We start from the raw sequence: 14,407 nt of genomic DNA on the forward strand, positions 1-14,407 counted from the left end.
TAATTTTGAAGGTAAAAAGCAGAAAATGTGACTGAAACTAGGAGACATGATACTACTGGCAATTCGAAAATTGATAGCCGAAACATTTCAGAGTCTATTTTATCATGAAATTATTTTTGATTCCATTTCCCATGCATTCAGACTAAAAGCGTGCCTCTCCCTTCATACGTTCTACCGAGACATCATAAGAAGTATGAAAGATACGTTTGGGGTTGCCGGTACTCACAGCATGAATCAGTCGCAAAGCTCCATCGATACCTTGTCGGCCAGGGTGAAAAAGCCAAGGGGATCGGGTACTGGGGCAAGACCAAAAGGAATACTGGGGTCTATGGCCGGGCCGAGCTCGATCGTATCTGGATCTGGTAATTGGAATTTCTCGTATAAAACTAGTACAATTGAATAATATGTTCATATTGAAATAATATAGCTAGGCGTATTTAGTTATTCCAAATTAGATTAGAATCAGTTTAGAATCAGTTTTTCCAAAGTAGACTACAATTTGATATATAACTAGCCTATACAGTATTTTCCTATCTAGACTGAAATAAGACTTATAACTACACAATTTAGTAGTAATTCTCGTAAGAATGAGGATACACAATTTTTGTTCAGCAACAGCATGATTTGCCCGTTTCGCACTATATAGTTCTCTATCTGTTCGAGGAAGAGCAGAAATTAGATTAGAATTAAAATTGCGGCATCGAAACATTTGACCAATTAGATTAAAATTAGAATTAGAGGTAAGAAACATTTCACAAATTAGATCAAGTTAGATTACCATTTCGAATTATTAAAATTAGACATCGTTGTATAAGTCTGTCCACTCGCAGACCTCATTGTATGATGCTGGTTTTTAATTCCAGTTTTTTTTTGATTCAGACGGTAAAGACTTCATGGCGATCGGTGGTTTCGGAATATCGATGGCTGATGAAGATACGATTATGACGCATCTCGATGCGTTGAGCGGTCGCATGAAACAAATGCTCGACATTATCGCTACGTTGAGGCAGTTTTCAACGCTATGTACGTTATTATTGTGTTCAAAAATAAACTTTTTTTCAAATTTCGTCGGCTACTGGAAAAAATTTTAAATGAAGAAATCAAAAATTTTCTGCTCTGTTTGCTTCGTTTCTGCGGGTTGAAATCGAGCTTAATGTAGTAGGTAGGGCGTTTTTTTTTACCTATAAAAGGAAAATTTTGAGCTAAAAAATCAAAATTTTGACTTTTTTTGACCTAAACAAACTGAATTTTGACCAAATTTTGACCTGACGTATGCCATTGAGGTGTTTTCCCACGTTATGTTAAAATTGTACCACTTAATCTTCATTTCTGGTTGGAACTGACTGTCCTAACGAAGTAGTTTGGCCTGATAAAACGTTTTTGGCTTAGAAACAGACAATTTTTTACATGAAAAAACCAATATTTTAACGAAATCTGGCCCTATGTAGAATTCCAGTGGTTACAATATGTATCATGGTAGAAATAATTTAAAAAATTTGTAGTACAACGAGAGTGACTTTCCTGCATTCTTCGGTAGAAAGTGTATGTCCTTACTAAAAAGCTTGCCAAGGACGTTCAACAGAAGCAGTTGTAGGCTGACAACACTCAAGTTGTGCGTATACTGCTGGTTTCACACCGTGTTGCTTCATTCTGACAATCTTGTCAGCATCACAATTTTTTGTCATGCGCTTCCTAATATAAGAACGATGCAATGGCCAAGAAGTCTTCCTTCAGTTAGGATATTGCGGTATGTTGACCATAACACCATGTCTACCTATTTGTTTTATTTGACCATTTATGATTCACAATGAGCAGACAATTAGCCGTTCACAACGGCTACAAGCTGTAAAATGTCAAATGATAAGTTCACCGGCAGTGCAAAATCTGCGATACAAATGAAATGGTAACGTCAAAAAAATTTTGACTTCATGAAAAATTTGACAAATTTTGACCTAATGCTACAATTTTGACAAAATTTAGACAAGTCAAAAAAAAAGCGCCCTAGTAATGAGATTTGCAAACAAAACCTCATTTGAGCTTTGAGTGCAGTTTTCGAGTATTATTCAGTATGACGTTTAAACAGAGCGAATGATGTGTAATGTTCAAATATGTATCTTTTACGCGACCACAAAGAATATGCCAGCTTTACATCACATTAAAGATTATTTTGTATTTTTTCGACGATACCTATTTCATTGCACTTTCTGACAATGCTGTGGATTGATTACGTCTTCACGGATATGTCAATTCTAGTAACGTGCCTAGCTTTGTACTACAAGTTTCATATGCTGCGATACCACCAATCCAGGTTTACAACCTTACGCAGTTGAAAATAGTATTGGAACTATAATTCCCCTTGATAAATTAAACCTCGCTGGCAAGATCTTAGATTTCGTGCACCTAATATCATCTTTCACTACACTACATGGCTTAAATCATTAAAATTGATACTCAATTCAGATTACAGTATTCGAATTATTGTGTTCAGTTCTTGAGTGCTACTTATATCTTGATGTGATCACATCTTTTTCGTACATAGCAAAAGACACGACTGGTTTACCCAGACCGCGACTCGAAGACATTCCTGTCCAGGAGAATGATGACAAGTCATCAACCACAGGTAAATCGTGATGTAACTGCATGTGCATTAGCTGCAATATTCTTCCTGGAAAAGTCAAAATCATCTTGGACTTACAGGGCGGGTGGCATTGTTTTTAATATTTTCTTAGTGAAAATAAGCGACACAGTGATTTCTGAGCTTAGAGTCAATACATTGTTGGCGCTGAATTGCAAGTAGAAGCTGGAATTGACTGGAGATGTAAAAAATACTTCAGGACTAGAAAATGAAGGTCTTCACAGTAACGCTTGCTGCTTAGCAGAGAACTGACTCACCCTTATCACTGGAATAATCCAATTTGAAAAAACCTATAAATTTAATAATGAATGATGAAAATTTACTAGTTGTTCAAATCTGTCCTATTTCATGTTGGAATGTTTGAATTTGAGCTGTTTATTTTCAGGTTTGACGCATTCTGCTCACGGCAGCGCTCAGGCGCAGTATCCTACAGACTCCATTCATGATGTGGGCGACGTGGCGTTGTCAGCAATGCGACAAGCTAGCTTCTCCATGTATACGGTAAATATGACTTGTATTTTGCTACCCAATACATGCTATCCGTGAAGTGATATTATTGTGATACGATTGTTGATTTACAAAGGTATTTCCGATTCTCTACTAGTTGCTGATGATTAACCCCTGACGAGTGTCAGCCAAAAATATTCCGTTTTTTTTTAATATAAATAGACTATTTGACTGTGTATCGAAGTTCTGTATCTCCAAGAGTCTCTTGGAACAATATCTGTATTTGATCTATACAAGACGAGAAATTGCCAGATTCCGATACAATTGAGCTCGGACCAGCCGTATTCTCCAGTAATCAGATTTGTTGAATTGAATGTGTGTTACTATTTTTCGATAGTGTGGATACTTTGACAAAATTGGTTTCTTTGTGTTATCCCACTTTATTTTTGAAACATTTACACTGAGCTGTGAGTTGCTGTACAGAGAGCGGCACAAAATATGGGTCCCTTGCAAGAGGTAGAAGAGGAGGATGAAGTCACGACCAAAGACAAAGATTTACGAGCTGACTCTTCCGCTGATCTCTACAAAGGTAAATATAATGCAATATAGGCCCATACCTTGAATGGTGGAAAATTGTGTAGCTATGCTCATTAAATTGTGTCATTAATTCTAAAAGATAGATCTACAATCTTCAACAGGTTTGCACCGACAATCGTTTGTGAGCAGCGGTAGAAAAATGTCAGCCGACAACGAATCAGATGACGAGAAAAGCATGGATTTTGACTCGATGGAATCGCCAATTCAGATGCACTTCAACGCTGCAATGTTCCTTCGTAAGTCTCAACGTATTCTACCACTCGCATAGAGATGCAATGATTGCAATGGCACATGCGATCGGCGATTGTGCCAAGCCTGCAAGAATATATATATTAGCAAATTAATAATGCAAAAGTTAATTTCTAGTGCCTGATGGGTTGAACTTCTCGTATGTCAGATTTCAACTCCGATATTTGTCCTATTGTCTTGTAGAAACGACTGGATTTTCAAAATGCGCAACTAGAACTGCTTGCTTTATATAACTTGCAACTAGAACTATTCACTTTTCAAAAGTCGCTTCTAGAACTAGAACTACTCACTTTTCAGAACTCACAACCAGAACAAAAACTAGAACTACTCACTTTTGAAAATCTGCAACTAGGACTAGAACTATTCATTTTTCAAATTTCACAACTAGGACTACAACTAATGACTTTGCAAAACTCGTAACTAGAACCAGAACTCTTCACTTTTAACAACTCTCAACTGGAACTAGAACTAGAACTGATTACTTTACAAAACTCACAACTAGAACTAGAAGTAATCACTTTCAAAACTCGCAAATAGAACTAGAATTAGAATTCCTCACTTTCTGAAACTCTCAACTAGAACAAGAACTACTCCCTTTTCAATACTAACAACTAGAACTAGAACTAGAACTACTCACCTTTCAAAACTTGCAACTAGAACAAGAACTACAACTACTTAATTTTCAAAAACGCCCACCTAGAACTAGAACTACTCAAAATAGTTGACAACTAACGGGATTTGAGATTTGGGAAATGTAAATTTTATTATTATTCAGGCCGATTATACAGCGCCGAAGTGTCCCAGGGAGAAGACGGACCGGGCTTGTGCTCCATTATATCCGACCATGTCAAGACCATGATCAACTACATGCGTGGCTCCGTCACGATCTCCATGTTGCTCGACATCAGAGGAAAATTTAATGACAGGCAAGATTACATCTTAGTTACGGCTGAGCGCAATGATTTGAGCACTCGAATCTGAATGGAGTATTAATTCAAATGATTACAGTAAGATAGTTAGAGATGATGTTTTCCAGTACTGAAATTACACGCTCCTTGTCTACAAGAGTTATTTTATCAATGAGAATTATAGTTTTGATAGTATCTTCCATTGTAGAAGGCTGTAAACCTTGTTTTGTCATCTCATGCGAAACTCTTCGTGGTGGCATAAAAGGTTCATATTTGAACTTATTCATGTTATTGAGACATCATGATGGGTGATACTCGAACACCCCACTCGACGCCTAACACTCAGAATTGAATCACTCACGTACTCGACTTTTCCAAGCTCTGATGATATAAGGAAATTCACAGCTTTGATAGTTTGTCGACAAACTAAATCTCGATTTTACCGCTTATTTTCAGATTTGACAGTAGCTTCGGTCAATTTACGCGTCTCGGTCAAGATTTGGATCAGCTACTGACTGTCTACTTGTCTGCGTTGTTTACAAAGTCAATGAAGACCCAGCAAGGCCTCACCATTCTTTCCAAGTACGTAAAAGCAGATATGTTTATCCAAGCATGCGTCAATTCACGGTTTGATGCGTAGGTATGAATTTGAAAACAAATTTTTAGGTTAGGGTTTAGTTATTTCTTCAGATTGTTATTTTCAGGGCAGACTTTGAGAATTAGATAATTCCAGTTGTCTTATAAGAATAATTGGGAGCGAAATCCCAGTAATCTAATTCTAACCAAATTTGTGAAACGTTTTACGCCCTCATTTTTATACTAATCTAAATTCTGGTTTTCTTGAACAGTTTCACTCAAAAAAGTGATGCAAATCCATCTTAAAACTGGTTTATACCTCACAAAAACTAAAAAGTCAGTGAATTTGCGTCAAAAAACGGTTCCGCCGAGTTGTATGATATATTGCTATTTTAAAAAAATAGCCGAATATTTTCGGCTGACACTCGTCAGGGGTAATAATCAGCGACTAGTGGATTGCAATTGTAATTAACAATCCTATCACAAAATATGACGTCAACATCATGAAAATTTGAAATGAAAGTAGTCTGGCAGAATAACTACTTGAGTAGGGAGTGAAAGTAAACAAAATCTACTGGATTACCATGGGAAAGTAAAAGTACTTAGTTATTGACTGCCTCTTGTTATTTTTGATACGCGTGTCACTGTGTGGTGAGTCTTGATCTGTATCAAACAGCACTGATTAAATTTTTTCGCAGATTTAGAGCCGTGTCTCAAAGGCCCAGCATGAGCGGGGTGATATCGGACCGGTACAGCGATGTCTATTCCACATTCTCCCAGGAAATCCATCGTATACAAGAGGTAGGCATTTTGTTAATGATTATGGCAATACTGGCTCAAAGGTTTCTATGTGTATTCAATGTGTATGTGTGTAGTTTTTATATGGTTTCTTAGTATGTAGCTTCTATGATTTTCGACTTTTGGTCCTCTGTGAGACGTTTTCAAATAAATCTAACTGTAAATCTTTTTAAATTAAAAAAAAAAATCCCGGTCAAAACAGGTTATTTTTGTCGGGACTTGACGTGAGTCAAAGGTATCTATTCATTTCTGTTCATGAATAGCTCCGTGGTAAACTGAGGCTCGATTTACAGGAATTTGTAAACACTACTTATAGACACTAATAACTATAAATAACGGTTAATATTAATTATACTACTCATTTCATAAACACTACTCACTAAACATAATTTGACAATGCCCAATATATGTACAACGTAGCATTATAGCGGCGATTTAGTTATGTGAGAATATCTACAGTTATCGTACTGGTAGTGACATTTATTTCTCATTAGATGTACGAGGAACATAAGGACAACCCAATTATACCAAGAGACGCGCCACAAGCGGCTGGAGCTATATTCTGGTGTAAGCAATTGTTGTCACATATTGAAGAACCAATGAAAGTAAGTTTGTAAAGTTTGTGAAGTTATTCGTTAAGCATTGCTGTTACAGTTGCATTGGAGATATGAGTGTTATAATATTGGTATTAGTTTGTTTGCAATAAATCAGTTTTTCAAAATGAACTTGTATTTGAACTATTGAAATTGCAACTTGTTCATCTAATAAGTTAATTTATTTGAGGCTAAGCAGTGTGTTTTGGTTTGCGTACTGCATATCTCGTTAATTGAAGTTCTTACCACCATCAATGAATGTGAAAAAGATGATATAAATATTAGAAATTCTCAAGAGACTTTTGGAAGTACACAACTTTAATTTGCAATTGAATAATATATTCATATTGAAGGTAGCAACTGATATATACTTGGCTGGCACTTGTCCGGAGTAATAATCAGTAACTAGTAATTATTCGCTTCGATATTTCAAATTTTTATGCCATATTTAACGACACAATTGTTGATTTACAATTTTCGTTTCAATTCTCTACTAGTTGCTGACGATTTCCCCTGACGAGTGTCAGCCGAAGAGATGCTGGTTTCATTCAATATCAAGGCCTAAAAAAGAGACAATACCATTAAAATAGCATTCACGGCATTCCAAAAACCAAATTTTTTGTCGTAAAAACATGAAAGATTGTCTGATTTGTGTATCGTCTATTTTCTAGATTTTTCAAGAAAACAAGACAGTTAACCAAAGCAAAGAATACCACAGGGCTGTCAAGTTGTACAATCGAGTCGCCACTGCGTTGGTGACATGCGAAACACTTTGGTATCAGCAATGGTTAAAGTCTGTCGACCATGCGTTGACTGGACTCAGGGTAGGTATCGTATAATTTTAGATTTCGAAATAATCATCTCTAGCTTCTTAACTTAAATCATTTGAATTAACACTCAATTCAGATCAAAGTATTTGAACCATTGCACCCAAACATAATAATATTTCATTCTGCTTAAGGTATCATTGCTAATACCCCATCCTACCACCGCCGAGTTATGCGTCAACGTCGATCAAAAGATATTGAACCTGATTCACGAAACGAAATGGATGCTTCGCATGAATTTGGAAGTTCCAGACGCAGCCAAAACCGTTCTAGCACGCGAACGACAATTCAAGAAATACAAAATGCACCTAGAACAATGCCTCTATGATTACAAATTAGTGAGTTGCTATATTTTTTATAGAGCTTCTTGGAAAGAACCTGAATATGTGCAGCTGACACTCGTCAGGGGTGATCGTCAGCAACTAGTAGAGAATTCAAAAGAATTTTGTATATCGACAATCGTATATATAAAGTACTTTTAAAATCTCTCCCAGTTGCTGATGATTACCCCTGACGAGAGTCAGCTGCAAATATTTAGGTTTTTTTCAGTATGAATATGCTATTCAAGTGTACACTTTTTCATATACCTAAATATCCTTCATCATTTAGGGTATGAGATTACTCACAAACGAGTCGTACGCGAAACTTGACGTTGAGACAATTGGGTTCGGCATCTATTGCGTTTTAATAATATTTTAGTGTATGCAGTAGATGTATAAATTACGTTTTTGACAAAAAATTTAATACTTAGCCTACTCAGCCAGCATAGTAGGCACACCGTATGTCCATAAGAAGGGTTGCTATACCATGCTAATTTCTTACATTTATGCTTCTTTTCAAGTCTAATAATAATAATTGTTAATATTTCCAAGATTTGTGCTCATTCTTGACTTCTGTCCTTAGTTTATCGCTATTTTATAAGTTTGTCCTTATTTTTGACAGGATTGGGTAAAAATCAGGACTTTTCTCAGTTATAAGTTTAATAATTTCGCGTTTCGGGGTCAGGCTACTTAGGGCAGACATCATAAAGTTACCTTATCCGCGACAATGCTAATTGTGTGATTAAAAACTGTTGATCTTGGCAACCTACTTAGCTACATTAAAGGTTTCACCTGACAACCGAAGTCGTATCCAGCTCTATGTGTCACAATAATTGGTAATTTTAATCGGATAATTATCATTCATCTGGATAAGCCAACTTTATGATCTCCAGCCGAAGAGTATTTAGCTGTTCTTAGTTTTCGATTCAGTGCAATGGCATCCCTGCTGATAAGTCAGGCTTACTTAAAAACATGCGTCTTAAGTGTGGAAAACTTTTAGGTATGCTCGGACATTCCGAAGCCATTTTATCGAGTCTTCCAGCCTCACACCGATTCCGTGTTGCAATGTCTCCAAGCTGGACTTAACATTATCACATGGGACAGCATGAATATTGATGCATTTCTACATAAAGTCAGGTGAAGTATTTTGAAATATTATGTTATACAGTTGAATATTATATTCATATTGAAATGAACCCGGGCTAATACAGGTCGCAGAACATCGTATGTCAACAATCGTATCACAAAATATGATGTGACCGGCATGAAATTTCGATTGAGAGCGTTCAATGTACTATTTTACATAGCACACAAACTCCTTTTGTTGACACAGCTTTGGCTGCTCTGTTATTCAAAAATTCATGCTGGTGACGTCATATTTTGTAATACAATTGTTGATACACAATGTTGTTCCCAATTCTCTACTAGTTGCTGACCATTACCCTGACGAGTGTCAGCCGAAAATATTCGAATTCATTTCAATATCTATATTCTATTCAATTGTATATTGAAATTCTGCACCTCCAAGAAGCTCTACAAATATGCTACTATTTGAACTGTAAAGCCTGTTTTATAAAAGAAAATAGTCTGTGGAGGAGTTGTAGAACTATAAAATTTTCAGCTTTTTCAAATTAGATTAGAATTAGAATGATAGCTGCACATTTTCTTCCAAATTAGATTGAAATTATGATGGTAGCTAGTAGCTACACAGTTCTTTCGAAATTAGATTAGAATTAGAATGATAAATACACACTTTTTCGAAATTAGATTAAGATTAGAATGATGAATACACATTTTTCGAAATTATACTAGAATTAGACTGATAACCACACACTTTTTCGAAATTAGATTAGAATTAGAATGATAAATACTCATTTTTTTCGAAATTAGTTTAGAATTATAATGATAAATACACGCTTTTTCGAAATTGATTGGAATTAAAATGATTGATACACGCTTTTTCGAAATCGATTAGAATTATAATGATGGATACATGCTTTTTCGTAATTGATTAGAATTAGAATGATAACTACACACTTCTACTCCTACTTGAGTGTCGGTGCTGAATACTTTCCTGCTAAGCAAAAGATTTTCTTGGAATTTTTAATATTTATTGTTTTAAACACTCAATTCAGGTCCAATACTAATCGACTGCGGAGAATAGTGGAAAAAGTCCTCCTAATAACGGAAGACAAAATCGACAAACCTCTCTTGCAAGTGTCCAACATGATGTTATTTGATAAGAACCAGATTTTTGGTAAAACTTGGACTACCCGCGGACTTCTGCAGGTGCATAGCCTACGTAACTTTTAAGAGATTTTATACTTCATTTAGTAGAATATAAAAGGTTTTAAAAGTAGTCAAGTAAGTACTAGACAGTGGTACTCAATTATACAATCATTATTACAGTATCAATTTCTTTATAATTCAAGCGCTACAGTGATAAAACTAGATCCCAGCAAAGATATTGTCCAGCCAAAATTCATATATTTGTACATGAAACGTTGATTCCTTTTTATGAGTGAGTTTCAGCCGAAAATATTCTGGTCTATTTCAACATGAATCTATTACTCAATGGTATTTTCAGGAAATGCAAGTGGCCATAGAGAATGGCACGGCGCAATTGAAAGATTATGCTCAAACAGCCGAAAGTGCTATTCATGAAGTTATTGAAATTCTGTCCGCAAGTCGCATTAACAGCGCTGATCACGGTGAGTGATACTCAGAGATGGTAAGGAATGAAGTACTCGAATTGGTTTTGCCTGCCTGCACTTATTACTCAAGTAGGTATTATTCCAGATTACCTCTACTTTGACTTGACATGAATGACTTTTCTTTGAATTAATTCCATTAAAAAATTTTCATGTATTTTAGGGACTCACCATCAAGCTCCGCCCGGATCTAAGGTGGCCAACCCTCCTCCTGGCCGCAAGCCCGCCGGCAGTACTTTTCGGCGAGGCGCCAGGCTTGGCAGTGGCTCTACCAGCACTACTGGAACGGTGACTTCTACCACACTGGTTCAACGTTATGTGCCGGAGGAAGCTTTGATCGAAGAGATATTAAGTATGATCTTATAGCGTTTTAACAGTTTTGGTCATTGTGCGATGATTCGGGTACTCAGATCTGAATCGAGTATTCATTAAAATAGAAGTATAAAAATCTTTGGTCTATTTTTTCTGAGATGAATTGACCTACTATATCATTTCTTTTTCTGAACTCGAGCTATGAATCTTTATTGAAATGTAAATCCTGAATTCATGTAGGCCATAATTTGTTTAGGATTGTTGCAATACACACGCCCAAACCCCGAATCCTAATCTTGGATCGAGGGCATCAGAAATCAAAACTGCTTTCAATCTTCAAATCCTGTTTCTGCTTATCAAATCCATTTCCAAAATAATTATGATATACAAAACTGAGATTGATATTAAAGTGAACTGGAATATTTTTGGCTGTCACTCGTCAGGGGCAATCGTCCGCAACTAGCAGAGAATTGGAAAGAACTTTCTATATCAACACGACAACAATAATAATATCAACAACAATAATTGGGGATACGGGTTCATTTCAATGTGAACATAATATTCAATTGTATATTGAAGTTCTCCACCTCCAAGAGGCTCTGCAAATGTGTATCATGCTAATATTCTTTTAAAATTCCTGTAACACTCCTCATAAAATAATTTCCTATCTGATCTTTCTTCTATACTGGACCTGAAATATCACTATATCATTCCAGGTCATTACAGCAAGAAAATGTATGCCAGTGTGCGAACCGCTGTATGCAACACCTTGGATTGCCTTTGCGAAGGCTTTGAAATCGACCAAAACGTCACATATGAATATGATGAATCTCGCAGAGACGCGATTGGTCTTTCAAGACCTGAAAGTGCCAGGTAATGAGGACTATTTGAGGTTTACATTGCGGAGTCAGGTCAGATTTTTAGAAATTTGATTAAAATTAAAATGATATGTACACATTTTTTTCGGAATTAGATTAAAATTAGAATAATAGCTACAAAGGTTTCCTAAATTGGATTAGAATTAAGATTATAGCTACACAGCTTTCCCAAATAGGATTGCAATTAGAATGATAGACACACAGTTTTTTCATTAGAATATAATAAGAATGATAACTGCACAGTTACTTCCATATAAGATTATTATTAGAATGATAGCTACACAGCTTTTTATAAATAAGACTGGATTTAGAATTATAGCCACACATTTTTTTTCTCCAAATCAGATTACAATTAGGGTGATAACTACACAGTTTTTTCCAAATTAGATTAGAATTAGAATGATAGTTACACTGTTTGAAGAAAAAGTGGGTAGCGATAATTTTCTAATCAAATTTGGAAAAAAAAACCGGAATATTTTCTAGTTGTCTACTTTTGTGTGCCAAATTAGGACACAACACCTTTGATTGAGATCTTCAAACATTTCTGAATTTTTGTTTCAATACTCGCCCAACGTAACATTTTTCAGCACGGAGGGCATGAGGCCATCATCAGCAATGTCCGCCATTTCAACATTATCATGGAACTCGATTATCGAGAATTTAACTTCAGAACTGGACGTGGAAGTTCAGTTGAAGATGCAAGTCGAAATATCGTCAGTTTTGTGCCCAAGTTTTTACGTGGTAGTTGTAATAGCAACTTGTTTTCACACAGTTTTCGCATACCTGATATCATTCTGGACCCACCCTTGTCTCAAGTACAGCAAGCAGTGGATGATATTGTGGAAGAAATTGTATCTGCACCAAGAGGTTTGTTTATCTTTTACTTATACTGTATTAAAATATATTATGATGTATAATATATTATGTATTAATATACATAAAATTTTTACAATTATGCCTTGTAGTGTTGTTCAAAAATATTTTCTTTCTTCAAAGTTTTTCTTCAAATGGTATTTGACTCAAATTGTTTCATTGTGATTTGATTTTTTAAAAATAAATGTTAGTTGGTACATTGATATTTGCCTACGCCATATTCAACATTACTACCGCTGTTTTGCAGGAATTGTTTGGTGGGGTGGTAGCAATAAGAATGAGACTTTTGACCACCAAATATCCATGGACGAAACCATATCTAGCCATCGGAGGTCGCTGTCCAACTTGACACGAGGTATTTACTGCAAATTGGTGGCGAGTCATTTATATTTTCATGGTTCGAGTTGAGTAGCGACACATGATACGCTCCTTTCCACTAAGAGTAAATCGATCACCTAAAACGTTTTGATACTATTTTCCAGTATTGGTAGGCTTGAAGCCTCGATTGTATCACATTGTGATGTAGAAATGGCATTATTTTGGTGGTCACATATTTGTGGTCACATAAATGGTACATTTTTAAACTTTCCCCAACATTGATACTGTTGTTACGTGTCTTGTGATAACGAGTGCTACTACAATATGTACAATGTAAATTGTACCAATATAAGTGTGTTGTGTTTCATTTTTAGCCACAATAGCCACTGCTCTCATCAACTCTCACCAAATAAGCCTCATTGAATACGTCTCATAAACAATAAAGTGTAAAGACTTACAAAAAACTACATTGTCCACAGTTACGTCACATGCCGGGGTAACTTCGGACGCGGATAATTTTAAAAAATACAGCACTTATTTATGATCATGAAGATTTTGGATTTGTTAGTTCCAATCTTTGCTCCGTAACCCCAGAAAACATAAAACTTGCCTCCCCTGCACTCCAGCATTTCCATGACATGAAGTGAAATTGCGAAACTTGTCCAAAGTCACCCCGGTTTACGGTACTCACTTTTAAAACACGCAATTAGGACTAGAACTAACAACCTTTCAAAATCCCGAACTAAATAACGAAAATAAAACTAACTAACACCTGGTAATACAAATTACTGAATTGAAAATGGATTATTGAAGATAGAATCTGCATTTCAGTTTGAAATGGGAGGGGTTTCGTCCCCAAAATCCACCCCTGGCCACGCCACTGTTAGTAGTGTTGACTCTGAGCTAGCAATGGCTGCAAGAACATCACACAACAGAACACCGGTATCACGATTCATGCCAAACTACATATTTTTCTGTTGTTCAGCAAATAAATTTTTTCTAAATGCGCAATTATCACCAGAATTACTCACTTTCAAAAATGTGCGACTAGAACTACAACTAAAACTGCTCACTTTTGAAAAAGCGCAGCCAGAATCAGAACTATAGCTAATCAAAAAAATAGTTAGTTGACGGTCAACCAACCTAAATGGATTGTTCGTACAAGCCTGAATCTCTTGTTAAAACATAATTTGACGAAATTATCTTTACAGGATTGAAGAAGACAGTGTGGTCTTACATCGGCCGTTTGGCTCAGTATAATTTCTTGTGGAAAGACGACATGCACCGAGCTTACACTGATTTCATGAGGTCGAGTCCTGATATTGCAGATACAAGAAAAGAGGTGGGTTTGAGTGCTCAGAATGG

The 14,407-nt window shown here is 36.0% G+C and overlaps 1 protein-coding gene across 2 annotated transcripts in view; it reads left to right on the plus strand.

Moving 5' to 3' along the window:
- The window catches only part of LOC145452809 (dynein axonemal heavy chain 5-like), a 104,205-nt gene that overhangs the window by 9,435 nt on the left and 80,363 nt on the right, over positions 1-14,407 (plus strand). For both annotated transcript variants that reach the window (XM_080330948.1, XM_080330949.1), the window contains exons 9-29: positions 142-362; positions 880-1,023; positions 2,540-2,620; positions 3,021-3,136; positions 3,566-3,671; positions 3,781-3,915; positions 4,704-4,854; positions 5,293-5,418; positions 6,111-6,213; positions 6,705-6,815; positions 7,475-7,627; positions 7,765-7,968; positions 8,951-9,087; positions 10,086-10,239; positions 10,538-10,661; positions 10,825-11,013; positions 11,690-11,846; positions 12,439-12,564; positions 12,624-12,718; positions 12,972-13,079; positions 14,254-14,384. In XM_080330948.1, coding sequence (XP_080187074.1) covers positions 142-362; positions 880-1,023; positions 2,540-2,620; positions 3,021-3,136; positions 3,566-3,671; positions 3,781-3,915; positions 4,704-4,854; positions 5,293-5,418; positions 6,111-6,213; positions 6,705-6,815; positions 7,475-7,627; positions 7,765-7,968; positions 8,951-9,087; positions 10,086-10,239; positions 10,538-10,661; positions 10,825-11,013; positions 11,690-11,846; positions 12,439-12,564; positions 12,624-12,718; positions 12,972-13,079; positions 14,254-14,384 — 2,872 coding nt within the window. The remainder of the gene's footprint in view (positions 1-141; positions 363-879; positions 1,024-2,539; positions 2,621-3,020; positions 3,137-3,565; positions 3,672-3,780; positions 3,916-4,703; positions 4,855-5,292; positions 5,419-6,110; positions 6,214-6,704; positions 6,816-7,474; positions 7,628-7,764; positions 7,969-8,950; positions 9,088-10,085; positions 10,240-10,537; positions 10,662-10,824; positions 11,014-11,689; positions 11,847-12,438; positions 12,565-12,623; positions 12,719-12,971; positions 13,080-14,253; positions 14,385-14,407) is intronic.

This window comes from Botryllus schlosseri, chromosome 12, assembly GCF_051294905.1.
Source record: "Botryllus schlosseri isolate E-star chromosome 12, Bs_hap1, whole genome shotgun sequence".
Classification (NCBI taxonomy): domain Eukaryota; kingdom Metazoa; phylum Chordata; class Ascidiacea; order Stolidobranchia; family Styelidae; genus Botryllus; species Botryllus schlosseri.